The sequence below is a fragment of the Gigantopelta aegis genome, chromosome 2, assembly GCF_016097555.1.
Source record: "Gigantopelta aegis isolate Gae_Host chromosome 2, Gae_host_genome, whole genome shotgun sequence".
Taxonomy (NCBI): Eukaryota; Metazoa; Mollusca; class Gastropoda; order Neomphalida; family Peltospiridae; genus Gigantopelta; species Gigantopelta aegis.
In genome coordinates, this window is record NC_054700.1 from 36,092,683 (window position 1) to 36,107,365 (window position 14,683).

General features: G+C 37.8%; 1 protein-coding gene across 4 annotated transcripts in view; it reads right to left on the minus strand.

Moving 5' to 3' along the window:
• Window positions 1-12,639, minus strand: part of LOC121384648 (A-kinase anchor protein 13-like) — a 262,118-nt gene extending 249,479 nt beyond the window's left edge. For all 4 annotated transcript variants that reach the window (XM_041515136.1, XM_041515150.1, XM_041515144.1 and 1 more), the window contains exons 1-4: window positions 12,557-12,639; window positions 7,224-7,415; window positions 5,852-5,895; window positions 2,736-2,883 (exon numbers count right to left, since the gene is read on the minus strand). In XM_041515136.1, coding sequence (XP_041371070.1) covers window positions 2,736-2,883; window positions 5,852-5,895; window positions 7,224-7,236 — 205 coding nt within the window. In that variant the 5' untranslated portion in view covers window positions 7,237-7,415; window positions 12,557-12,639. The remainder of the gene's footprint in view (window positions 1-2,735; window positions 2,884-5,851; window positions 5,896-7,223; window positions 7,416-12,556) is intronic.
• Between the last annotated feature and the right edge of the window lie 2,044 nt (window positions 12,640-14,683).

Below are 14,683 nucleotides of genomic sequence, written 5' to 3' on the forward strand. Positions count from 1 at the left end.
TTCAAATATTGTACATTATTGTTCTCATGTGCTAAATAAGAAATATTTCAATATTTATAAGTTGTTTTTCATGGGTCGACTTATAAACGGGTCAATAAAAGAAATATGTTTTCAGGGCTTGAAATTAGGGACTCGACTTATAGCCGAGATCGACTTACAGGCGAAGATTTACGGTACTTGTTGATATTAAGTAATAATGTGCATTATATATCGTTGAATATGCATACCAGTCAAAAAGCCTTGCATGGGCATTCCTTTAAGGTTCCTTTACATCAAATCAATTCTTGTTTAAACTAATGTTTATATATTCTAATAATAAATCGATATAACCCACCCAGGCAGTAAACATCTAAAAGGTGCAGCTTTCTTACATTTAATCTAACTGCAAAAACATGTGTCGTATTTAAAGAATAAATGAATGAAATTTAACACCACCAAACATTAGATCTAAATAATGAAGACCTGTATTAACAACCTTCATGTTTGCATACAGAGATAAATGTGGGTTTTTTTATTGTATCCCATACTGGTTTTAATCTCTAGTATACATTGCATAACAATATACCATAAAGTATAGCAACTTGTTTGTAATACATATCATTATGTATGCAAATATTATTAGATATTAATACCAATCAGAGCTAAGGTTGATGGATGGATGGATGGATGGATGGGTTTGGATGGGTTTGGATGGATGGATGCATGTGTGGGTTTGGATAGATGGATGCATGGGTGGGTTTGGATGGATGGACGCATGAATTGATGCATGGATGGATAAGTGGATGCATAAATGGACGGAGGTAGGGATGCATGCATGCATAAAAGGATGGATGAATAAAGAGAAAGAGGGAAGGAGGCAGGGATGGATGGATAAATGACCAGATGGATGAACGGATGGGTGGATGGGTGGATGTAAGGATGAATGGATGGATGGATGGATGGATAAATGACCAGATGGATGAATGAATGGATGGATGGATAAATGACCAGATAGATGAATGGATGGATGGATGGATGAATAAACAGATGGACAGACAGATGGGGAAATATACAGCCAGCAGGGCAGATGAATAAAATGACAAATCTTGTGGTCGCAATATAAAGTGAAAGAAATGAGTTATGAAGATGAATAATGGGAAGGGATACGAGTTAATCCGTAACCGAGACTTGCGTTTACATGCGCACGAAGTCCGGGCATGCACAGACTGGGCCTGGGGGAAATCTGATTCAATTAGATGTGTATCCAGCTGGTTAAGCCGACCTGTTGTGTTTATATATAACTGCAGTGATGTACCTGCACACGTACAGGTTCCCAGTCAGCCCAGTGGATCAAAAATCAATACAAAGTACTCCATTAATTAATTCTTAATCCGACATGAAAATCTTCACGTCCTATATGATCAATAAGCTAAACATCGCAATATTAACTGCAGCTGCTACAATACAAGTAGTTTTTCACAGTCTAACTTGATATTCTAGTGTACCACAGAATAACCACAGTTAATGTTTTCGATAGTAAAACACTGTAGAATAATGGACAACAAATTAACAACAGATATCATTGATAGTTTCAACAAGGTAGCTAACTGGATTACAAATTAACTGTAGGCTTCATTTTGTTAGCTTACTGGACTACAGATAGTTACAGCTATCACTTTGACAGGCCAACGTGGTACATATTGTTTACCAACTACTGACTTTCGAAACTATCTTAGTGCTACGATATTGTAAAACTGCCATAGGCAATGATGTCACTGTGACAAGACATAGTCTACGATGGTTTTACAATATCATAGTGCTTGGATAGCTTCGAGAACAGAAAGAAAGAAATGTTTTATTTAACGACACATTCAACACATTTTATTTAGTTATATGGCGTCAGACATATAGTTAAGGACCACCCAGATATTGAGAGAGAAAATCCGCTGTCGCCACTTCATGGGTTACTCTTTTCGATTAGCAGCAAGAGTGTTCTTTTATATGCACCATCCTACAGACAGGGTAGTACATACCATGGCCTTTGATAAACCAGTCGTGGTGCACTGGCTGGATTGAGAAATAGCCCAATGGGCCCACCGACGGGGATCGATCCCAGACCGACCGCGCATCAAGCGAACACTGTACCACTGGGCTACGTCCCGCCCCGCTTCGAGAACAGGGGCTCTGGACTATAAATTAACTGCATTTTATTATTTCTACTATTACTATTTGAAGTTTATTGTTTTTACCAACCTGGCTGAAAAATGTGAAGTAACAAATATTACTATTTGATGTTTGTTAGTTCTAATGACCTGCCAAAAATATGAGGTAAAAAATATTACTATCAGAGGTTTATTATTTTTACTTACCAGGTATAAAGGTTTGAGTAAAAAATATTTGTATTTGAAGTTTATTATTTTTACTGACCTGTCATAAATGGTCGAGTCAAAACAATTTCTATTCGACGTTTATTATTTTTACTGACCTGACATAAATGGTTGAGTCAAAATTATTTCTATTTGACGTTTATTATTTTCACTAACCTGGCATAAAAGTGCAAAATCAAAAATTGTATTATTTAGTTTACTTTATTACCACTGACCCAGGCCAAAATAGTGCAGTGTTTGTCAGGAGTCAAAAAGAATACTATTTGTATTTTTTCTAATTTTAAAAGAGCACGAACAATTTGGGATCATCTGTGAGAACGTGAGTCATGCATTAAAAAAAAAAAAACACGTTTTTATTGTTCTACTGACCTGGCACAAAAGCATGTAGTGTGTGCTTGTTGACCCGTTTGGCCGACACTATATGACGTTGATTTCTCCCAGAAAACACTAGGAATAGTTCACCATCTTCAACAAACTCGGTCTGCTCATCAAACCCTATCACAATCGTAATTCCACCCTGGAAAAAACAGGAGCATCAAATGTAAGACAACAGAAATATAATCACTATCCACTCAATATATAACCAATAAGAATCATAATTTTCCTCTACGAAAATTTTATGTCATAAAAATTGTAACAAAGGAAGGAAATGAAGGAAATGTTTTATTTAACGATGCACTCAACACATTTTATTTACGGTTATATGGCATCAGACATATAGTTAAGGACCACACAGATATTGACAGAGGAAACGCGCTGTCGCCACTTCATGGGCTACTCTTTATGATTAACAGCAAGGGATCTTTTATATGCACTATCGCACAGACAGGATAGTACATACCATGGCCTTTGTTATACCAGTTGTGGAGCACTGGCTGAATCGAGAAAAGAAATTGTAATGACCTAAACTGCAAGCTACAGGTTTTCAGTGTATTAAAAGGTTATTTTTTCGGTGAAAAGTATGGTTAAAACAATACATGTCCCCTACCTGGGCCAATATATTTTCATATCATCTAAGTTAAAGGGCTATAACTCTGTCAAAAATGAAAAAAAAACCCATGAAAGTCAAACTTGATCTGTAACTCTATATGATAAAGCTATACACAAAGTTTCAGCTTAATGTCTTGAGACATTGCAAAATCAAATCTACATGTGGAAAGACAGACAGACAGACAGAGACACAGACAGACAGACGGACACAAAACGTTTGCCTCCACCTGCCGGACAGGTAGAGGATAAAAACTGTAATCACTATGAAAAAAAGAAAGAAATGTTTTATTTAACGATGCACTCAACACATTTTATTTTACGGTTATATGGCATCAGACATATGGTTAAGGACCACACAGATTTGGAGAGGAAACCCGCTGTCGCCACTACATGGGCTACTCTTTCCGATTAGCAGCAAGGGATCTTTTATTTGCGCTTCTCACAGGCAGGATAGCACAAACCATGGCCTTTGTTGAACCAGTTATGGATCACTGGTCGGTGCAAGTGGTTTACACCTACCCATTGAGCCTTGCGGAGCACTCACTCAGGGTTTGGAGTCGGTATCTGGATTAAAAATCCCAATCCTCGACTGGGATCCGAACCCAGTACCTACCAGCCTGTAGGCCGATGGCCTAACCACGATGCCACCGAGGCCGGTATAATAATTACTATGAAGTACAAATGATCATGCTGAAACCTATGCTACCAGTTTTTGTTACCATGTAACCAAACCCTGATATCACTTGACGTACTTGCATCGCAGGATCGACCCACCTCCATGGATCCATTCAACTGACTGGGTTTTTTCTCATTCCAACCAGTGCACCACAACTGGACAAAGGCTGTGGTATGTGCTTTCCTGTCTGTGGGAAAGTGCATATAAAAGATCCTTTTCTGCATTAAGCAAAAGTTATACTAGTTCTGGAACTTTCCTTTTGACCGACCGTTCAAAACTGTGCCCAATTTCCTCAACCAAATTGCGCCCTTTTTCTCTTTGGCATAATACTTTGCGCCATTCAACTACCGACCTTGGGCGGGCTGCTGGTGCTCCCTTGCACCCAGGACAGGCGTACACTACAACAGCTTGTTCTAAGTATGCACGTAAAGCCCTATGACCTGACCTGACCTGATTAAGCAAAATGAAGCGGGTTTCCTCTGATGACTACGAGTCAGAAATACCAAGTGTTTGACATCCAATAGGCGATGATTAATTAATCAATGTGCTCTAGTGATGTCGCTCAACAAAGTAAACTCTAAAACAAACTTTTAAACCCTGATAAAAAAACTTAAAATATTACTGTCTACAACAATAATGTCTCCAAATCAGTATCTCTGAAGTCTATGGTGGTTCACCTATCAACATGATAGATTACAACTACAGTTAAATAAAGTAGTCATGTGCTTTCTTTTATTCTTTAAAGGGACATTCCCGAGTTTGCTCCATTGTAAGATGTTTCTGACTAATAAAATACATCTACGATTAAACTTACATATTAAATATATTTTCTTGTTTAGAATATCAGTGTCTGTATATTCAATGTGTTTCTTGGTTGTCTCAATATTTCTAAGAAGCCCAAACTGGATTTTGTCTTCAAATAATTTTGTACGTAATCTAGTACAAATATTAGAATGATCAGAAACACGTTTAATATACAGCCACTAATATTTTATGCAGAAAAATATATTTGACATGTAATTACAATCATTAAAAAGTCTCTGTTAGTCGATAACATCTTAAAAATTGCAGCAAACTCAGTAATCTCCCTTTAAAAGGCTATTTCAACTGTTTGTATGACATTTAATTAGTAATATGAAAATACATTTTAATGCCAACCACATTTTTGTGATATCCCATTCCAACACCAATATCACTTGGTCATCTTGTAAATAAATAAGTTCACTGTAGCCCAACTCACAACTTCATCATTGGGTTAGATTTGTTTCTAATTTATCATAACAAAAACCAGGAAGTAAAATAAGGTACGGCTGAAATCAAAGTAAGTTGGAACAATCTGGGCTACATCAAAACTGTTTTGTTAATGCTGTGCTTGTCTAAATACTGCCAGGTAAATTATGATACATAATTAACTACAGAACCTCCCCATTCAATTCCTGTTATATACCAGGTACACGTAATTTATCAGTTTCTCAAACACATGTTCACAGCTTACCTGTCCTTGCACTTTCCACGTACTTAACGCCATCAGACTTAATATTTATCTGGCAGGTGCCGAGTTCAACCCCAGTATTGGTTCCAAGCCAGTGATGTTCCAATAACTACATGTACGAACCATTAACCTAGAACTGTCTTGAAAACACAACCCTGATAACTGGGATGCACGGCCACAAAATGCCTGAACCTTAATTAATAAATTAAATACATGAATGAAATGAATCATGCATTCCCTTTGATCTGGCTGTGTTACGTCAATGGCAACGTGAATATATATATACATGTATATGCGTTCCTGTGCCGACTCACACATTGTACTTACATAAACTGGGGCTTCAACTGGAGACAGGGTCATGTGACAGCCTTCTGAAACAAACACAAACAGGTGTAATCAACAGGTGTAATAAACAGGTGTAATCAACGGGTGTAATAAACAGTTAAACAAGTCTCACTGGTACAGTGGTTAACACACCCGCTTTACGGCTGGTTCAGGTGCAGATCCATATGGGGGGGGGGGGGGGGGGGGGGGGGATGCTGTTGATACGCACTCGCCCATCTTCAAAGTGTCCTCAAAACTGTGTTTAAAGGATGAAAACATACATGTATAATGGATTTAATTAAGTGAGAGAGGCAATGTAATAACGTTAGTGGAACAGTCTAGTCCAATTAAACTATTCAATTCAATTCAATTCAACTTTATTCCATCAAACCAATCATACTGGTACATAATAAATGTATGCATTTGTAAATTGATATGCATACGGTAAATCGGGAAAATAATGTGTGTTTAAACTAAAAAATCCAAGCGCATGTGATAAAACGTTTACAGTGTGAATATCGCATATATGACCATAGTATGCTGTAATAAGCCAGTACAAATCAGAAATGAAACGAAATAATGTAAAAATAACACGGACATAGTTAACATAGTCGTCAAGGTTTTTTTTTCTTCTACTATTAATTAATGACTAGAACTTCAATCAGTGGCGACTTAGTGAATATACATTCTGTTCTTGTGTCTAAATTGTGAATATAAGGTGAGTCTATTATTGCATACAAGGTAGAAGGTACTGGATTAGCAGTTCACTCCACCATGACCTACACATGTATGTCGTTATAAGGTTTGTAAGAAATGGGAAGTGTAACAAATGGGAGGATACCGTGGGCCCACTGGGCTAGTCCTCATTCAAGCCAGTGCTCCACAACTGGTGTAACAAAGGCCATGGTATGTAGTATCCTATTTGTGGGATGTTGCAAATGATTGGCTGTCAGCATAGGATCGATCCCTGTCGGTGTACTTATTCCAGCTAGTGCACCACAACTGGTATATCAAAGGTCTTGGTATGTGCTATCCTGTCTGTGGTATAGTGCATATAAAAGATCCCTAGCTACTAATGGAAAAATGTAGCAGGTTTCTTCTCTAAGACTACATGTCAAAATTACCAAATGTTTCACATCCATTTCGACACCCGCTACATTTTTCCATTAGCAGCAAGGTATCTTTTTTATGCACCATCCGACAGACAGGATAGCACATACCACAGCCTTTGATACACCAGTTGTGGTGCATAGGCTAGAACAAGAAACAGTTCAATGGGTCCACTGACGGGCATTGATCCTAGACCGACTGTGCTTCAGACAAGCACTTTACCACTAGGCTACATCCCACCCTTGCCTGAAACAAATGCACTAACCTGTCTCCACCATGGTGAGGATGTTACCCAATCACCGAGCCTCTCGGATTCTCATCGGAACTCTCTCACACATCAAAGATCAGGAAGCGTACTTCCTGTCAGAACTTGTCACCGACGTCCTGGTCACTCTTCCCAGTCAGTGTCTATCCTCAAACTTGTACACACAATAGTCACTGCTCATATGCTTGCAATCTAAAAAAAAATTAAAAGTTTTAAATATATACCTAAATAGTATTTAAAAAATATTATTTGTACCAACACAGCTAACCATTCACCTAAGGTAGTATTAAAAATATGTCTACAGTAGTATTAAAAATATGTGTCATGGTTTCTGCCAGAGGGTAAAACGGGTATGACGCCATACCCACATTGATTTTGCTGATTTTTTTTTTTAAGCTAACCTTTTGACAAAATTAATTACTCTTATCATTTTCTTAACCCTAAACCTAAACTTCACCCATTTTCTTTCTGGGGGAGGCCCCCCATACCCCCTTTTGACTGTGGTTGTATTTAGTTCCATAGCACCATACCCAAAAATTTCTTTCTGGCAGAAACACTGTGTGTCTAAGGTAGTATTAAAAATATATGTGTCTTAAGATAGCAGGCTGTTCAGTACAGGTCAGCTTGTACTACATCAGATACGTTTGATAGCCTGACTGCGCATCTGTATAATTAGCTGAACAACGTGCCACAGTGTCATATTTTACCAAATAATTATAGAAATGCACAACGAACAATCTCAAAAGATTTTGTGCTAGTTAAGATATGTTTTAATGAAATTTATGTTTAATAGGCATTTGGAAAAAAAAATCAATTAATGAAAACAGATTTTGAATTAGCAAGCCTGAATTTTTTTTTAAATAAAAGCAAGTTAAAAAGATACCATTTGGAAACTCAGTCTTCTGTGACTTTTGCATATGCATACATATGTACACTGTCTAGAGATGTTAGGACTTGTAGAAAATAAAGTCACAAGAAAGCTAGTAACTTTCTTCATGTTATGCTATCAAAGTTAAAAGTTTGTTTTGTTTAACAACACCACCACTAGAGCACACTGATACATTAATCATCAGCTATTGGATGTTAAACATTTGTAATTGTAGTTTAACAACAATAATAATAATAATAATGTTTGTGTATTATAACACATACTCGTTTTATATTTACAGTTCTAAGTTTGGTTACAGTCCAACACGTTTCTCACCTTTGTAACCAGGTGTAAACAATATCCATTGTGCCCTATATGCACTTTTACAATCCTCATTAATTATACCCAGTCAATGCAAGAGTGATATGGTGTGGTAAAAAATGGCATCATCACAAAGCCATACCCTAAATAGAGAAACCCCTCAAAACTGGAACTTTTGTAAACTGGAATTCCCTAAAACCCAGATGTTTTTTCACAGACCCTTTTCAAAGATTATGCAGCACTGAACACAACCTCTCTACCCTACAAACCAAACTTTTCACTTGGTCAAGCTGGGGTCCAGTTTAGAAGGGAAGGAAGGAAATGTTTTATTTAACGACGCACTCAACACATTTTATTTAGTTATATGGCGTCAGACATAATTATGGTTATGGACGTTACAGATATTGAGAGAGGAAACCCGCTGTCATCACTTCATGGGCTACTCTTTTTGATGAGCAGCAAGGGTTCTTTTATATGCACCATCCCAAAGACAGGATAGTACATACCACTGCTTTTGTTACACCAGTTGTGGAGCACTGGTAGAGTTTAGAAGGGTTTCACTGTGCATGCAGCCAAAACAATGATGAAATGACGACTTGTCATACACTGTAATCTATAGGTAAAATTTTCAATCAAAGACGTACATTAGTTCTTGTTCTTCCCTACCCCACTGTATTTGTTTATTTTATCAAGCCAGTGCACCACAACTGGCATATCAAAGGTTGTGGTATGTGCTATTCTGTCTGTGGGATGGTGCATATAAAAGATCCCTTGCTACTAATGGAAAAATGTAGCGGGTTTCAAAATCAGCAAATGTTTGACATCCAATAGCCGATGATTAATAAATCAATGTGCTCCAGTGGTGTTGTTAAACAAAACAAACTTCTTTATTTTTGTTTATTTGAAGGTAGTGTTGGTATAAAGTGCTTCTATTTGTAGTAGCTAGTGGGAACTCTTCCAGTAAATGTAAATATTAGCTTGGTTGGTAGAGCATTGGTAGAAAATCCATTCAATGGGGGTTATCTGTTACATTTGCAGCCAGTATTCAAAAATACAAAACATATAACCCATTAAGGACCTGTAAGTTCAATGTCCATGGCCCAAAGCTCTGGTACATAACTATGCTTGAAGGTTGGGGGGGTGGGGGTGGGGGGGGGGGGGGGGGGGGGGGGGGTTGTTATGCAGCAGTATCACTTTCTTACAAAGGTAGCACTATATCAAATATCCTGATGGGTCAAAGTTTCAAGTGTACACACCCAACTTTTGATAGCAGTTACCCAGTCATGTCATTGATGATAAATGTTACAGGTGGTTATATGGTCAAAAAAGAGAAGTTTTATCTTGGCAGTAAATTATGTATGAAGCAACAACGGGGTATTTGTAACATAAGAACTACTACAGCGAAACCTCTCAAAACCGGACCCTCTGTAAATCGGAATTCTCTCAAAACTGGTTGTTTCTCACCATCCCCTTTTAAATATCAGTACAAAAGAGAACCTCTCTAAACTGGATACCCTTTAAAACCAGACTTTTAACTTGGTCCCAAGCGTGTCTGGTTTAGAGGGGGTGTGTTCACTGTATTTTGTAGGAAACTAGGGTTATAACAAAAATGAGCGATGAAAAGTTCTACTTTCTTCAGTCTATACATTAGGGGACGGGTTGTAGTATTCATATTTATGGGTGATAATTTTTTTGATATACTGCATATAGTTTTATTAGTCACATATACATGTATGTTAATATTACTGCCTACAGGATTTTGTTTGGTATAGAACAAACCAAAGTGTTCCAATTGACAGTAGCTAGTGAGTATTTCCCTAGCTCTATTTGTAGAGCACAGGGCTGGATTTCACAAAACATCGAAAGCCTAGTTTTGCACGTAAACATAAATCTATGACTAAACCACAATTCTTATTACTATTATAGTTCAATAAATATAGTTTGAAAAACACATATTTCATTTTCTTTTGTCTTTAAAATACTCCAGCTTCCGTAATGATGTATTTTTTTGTGTGAAATGGAAGGAAGGAAATTATTTATTTAACGATGCACTCAACACATTTTATTTACGGTTATATGGCATCAGACATATGGTTAAGGACCACACGGATATTGAGGAAGGAAACCCGCTGTCGCCACTTCATGGGCTTCTCCAGCTTTCAGTTCATTCAGGTTTAGGTTCAGGGTTAGTGATAGTATTAGCATGCATGCTGGAACTTTCGGAAGTCTTTCCAAAATTAATTCAAGTTACCCAATGTATTAGTTATAGGTATGATGGAAGGACTTTCCTTGGCACTGTCACCAACCCTAACTATTTATTATAAGTATTTATAATGTTCTTTATACATGACAGTGCCAAAGGAAAGTCCTACCGGTATGACATTGTCAATGATGTCCTAAATTTAATGCACAACTGAAAAAAATGTTACACTAATTTGAAATGAATTAAAGTTCTGTTTGCAAACTTTTCTTCAACATACACCAGGGCTAGATCTGCCAAATGCCAAATTTACCAGTGGCGAATTTTACGCACAAATGGCGAATTTAATTTTAATTTGGTAAAATAATTTTATGTAATAATTGATACTTTCTTTAAAATAATGGTAGGTTTCAGCAATTTTTAAGTTTAACAGATAATTTGGCGAAATATTTTGTACACCCAGAGCTAGCCTTGTACACTTTATTAATGGCTTGCGGTGAACTTGTATGGAAAACTTACTCATATGGGGGAAAATGTAGTGAATTTGTATGGAAGACTTATTTATATGGGGGAAAATGCAGTGAACTCGTATGGAAATTACAAACTGATATATCCAATACTGTATAGCAACTTGTGTGTAGTTTCTATGCAGAGTTCGACAAATCCGCTAGCCCGACGGAATTGTCTGGTCATTCGGGCAAGGATGCTCTTGACGTCATATGTCATTCGGGAAAAATGTGTCCATACGCCTATGCACGAAACAAAATATATAACATGACACGAAAATAGGTGACCACGGGTGACACGAAAATAGGTGACTGCCGTTGACGCACAAACTGCTGTTGACACACAAATAGTTGACTGATTGTGACATAAATAAGAAGCATGTATACAAAATAAGTGTCAAAATACACATTTAAGAGAAATATCAAAGTATATCTGTATATCCATATATCCCCATACGAGTTCACCGTTATTTTTTCCATATGAGTACGTTTTCCATACGAGTTAGTTTCCATACGAGTTCACCGCATCCCTTATTAATAGTTTAAACAATATTTATTTCACAAAAGAAATGGAATGGCCATATTGGCCTATATTAATCCCTCTCCACACATACTTTGTTACATACAATTTATAATATACACATATATCAGTTGACATGTTCTTCAGAGAATTAGAAACAATTACATAATTTGCACTCAAACATAAAACCAAGTCTAAATGACCATTAAATTAATATACTTGTCTATGCGTACATGTACCCACGTACATAAATATACCCGATTTCCTAAGATTAACTTACATCAGTAATTCTTGCCCACAGCCCACAGTACAGCAGCCAAACTTGCAAGTGACTATGTGATGTAGGATAAATGGCTTTAAGAAATTAAAACGTGAGGCGTTTTGAAGATTCTAAAAAGATATGAATAGATTCTGCTATATATATGTAAATTAAGGTGCAGAGGGTAATCATTATTAATGCAATACTCTTTCAATCTATTCCATAAGGAAGTGACACACTAATATGTGATTGTATCTGGGCGTTAATAAATTAAAATCACAATTCATATGACACCTTTTCAAGTGTTTGTCATGCCTGTTGAACGGTTTTGTTCACGTGAAACTGAAAGTCCATCTATCAACGACATGTGACACCCCAAACATACAGAAGTGAATATGTGTAAATATTATTAACTAGAATCCGTGTTTTGTCTTATTTACATAAACACCTGTTAATACCATTAGCAGGTCATCGCGACAGGTGCGTCTCAAACTAAACGGGAGGAATTCCCAGCCAGGTAATACTAATAATGAAATATACGCCTGGGACAAAATCGATCCCGACGAACAGTTAGCCATCGAGAAATGACCGTGAACTGCAGACGACAAAAAATTAGCATCCCCACCGCACGTGGTACCCGCTTTTCGAGTTTTACTTACTTGTTGGTGGAGAAAGTAAACATCTGCCAAAACGACACGACACAAAACGTCCCCTGTTGTCAAAGGATGTCCGCCATACTTCATCAAGCGGTGACGTCAGGTGCCTGTCATGTGACCTCCGCCACACAGTCCCGTAAATGATTTGGCCTTTTCTAAGGCAATAATCCCAAGCAAATATAGAGACGTTGAATAAACAAAATAGGAACAGTTTGGTGCATATGCGCTTCTCAGACTATTAACATTTCACAGTTGCTGACGTACTTGTTTAGGAGTGTCGAGCAGCTGCAAGGCTGCTAAAAAAAACTTTAGAGAGATAATTCATGTAGTTATCAGAATTAACGATTGCTAGGAAAGTTTGACTTCACTGATAAACTTGGCAATGTTTATACCGCAGAACATGACGGTAAAAAAATAATGCAGAACATACCGGAAATTATTGATAGCCGATGATTAATAAAAATCAATGTGCTCTAGTGGTGTCGTTAAACGGGACAAATCATAACTAGAGGGCCTCTCAGGTAGATAGTGCCCCGGGGCGCTTTGATTTTTTTTTCTTTCTACGTGTGTTTACTCTCCTCCCTTCTTCCACCCTCTTCCACTCTGGTATTTGTAATGAAAATTAGTTGATTTATTAATCATTGGCTGTTGGATGTCAAACATTTGGTAATTCTAACAAAGGAAAACCGCTACATTTTTCCATTAGTAGCAAGGAATCTTTTATATACACCATCCCACAGACATGATAATACATACCATGGCATTTGATATACGAGTCGTGGAGCACTGGCTGGAACGAGAAATAACCCAATGGGTCCACCGATGCGGATCGACCCTAGACCGATCGCGCAGCAACCGAGCGCTTTACCATTGGGTTACGTCGCAGACTAGTTTCAACCTATAAAAATGGGCACTATAAGTTTGGTTAATCTACAAACCTATACAGGGCCGTAGCTAGCGGGGGGGGGGGGGGGCAGTTCCTCCCGCAGAAAAAAATCCGGAAAGCATTATAGAAACTTACAGAAAATTCTCTTAACTGTATAAGGAGTTTTAGACTATTAACTACTCAGTCCCCCCCCCCCCCCCCCCAAACAAAAAATCCTAGCTACGGCCCTGCTATAACACATTTGGATAAAGTTACAACAGAGTGAAACAAGAGTGTGACGTTAAAACGGTGAAATACCCTCTAAAAAATAGATTAGAACTCGTATCCATAACCGTGCCTTTTTTAGAATTATGAAAAATGCATTTCTTAACATTGAAAACACTACCTAGGATGACGAAAAACACCACGATGTACAGAAATAGATAATGTAAACAATAAAATGTAAGTAATGTCTGAATTCAGTTATAAAAAAAAAACCAGGATCTATAACAGTGAAAAATATGCGATAGTGTTTAAAAACTAGGGTCTGTCATTTTAACGACGCATCGACGCCTATGCCGCGTTTTTGTTATACAGAACTTTGACGGCAGATGGCGATTATAACAATCCAAATGCACTGGCGTAGCCTGAGGAGGGGTGTGTGTGTGTGGGGGGGGGGGGGGGGGGCAATCACACCTCCCCTTACTACGTTGTATATTTTCATGTTGCAACATATAACATGACTCGCACGGCTGGACCCTCCGGTGCAGTTGGCCCCCTCTCGTCGCTCCCCCCCCCCCCCCCCCTCCCGCGCGAATATAAAATCCTGGCTACGCCAATGTCCAAATGTTCGTTTAGCTATCAACGACTGAGTACTTGGGTTCAAATTTATTATCAATTGTCAATTTATTTAGCATTCTGTTATTATATACGCTGAATAGTGACTACTGGTTGAAACCAGTACAGTTTCCCCTCAAAAATAGAACATCGACTTTCTAAAAAAATTACAGTGACAAATAAAAACATTAATGTGTCTCTTAAATTTATATCATGTCACTCCCTACCCCCCCCCCAACACACACACACACCACCACCACCACCACCACCACCACCTCTCATTCTGATTTAAAGATATTGGTAGTAAATCTTAAGGCAGTGATGACGTATACTTGTAAAATGCAGTAAATTGTATTTCAGGACATCTTCTTTCCGAAATTTTACGGGGGAGCATAGCTCCAATCCCCTAGAAATTTTGCTTTTGCGTC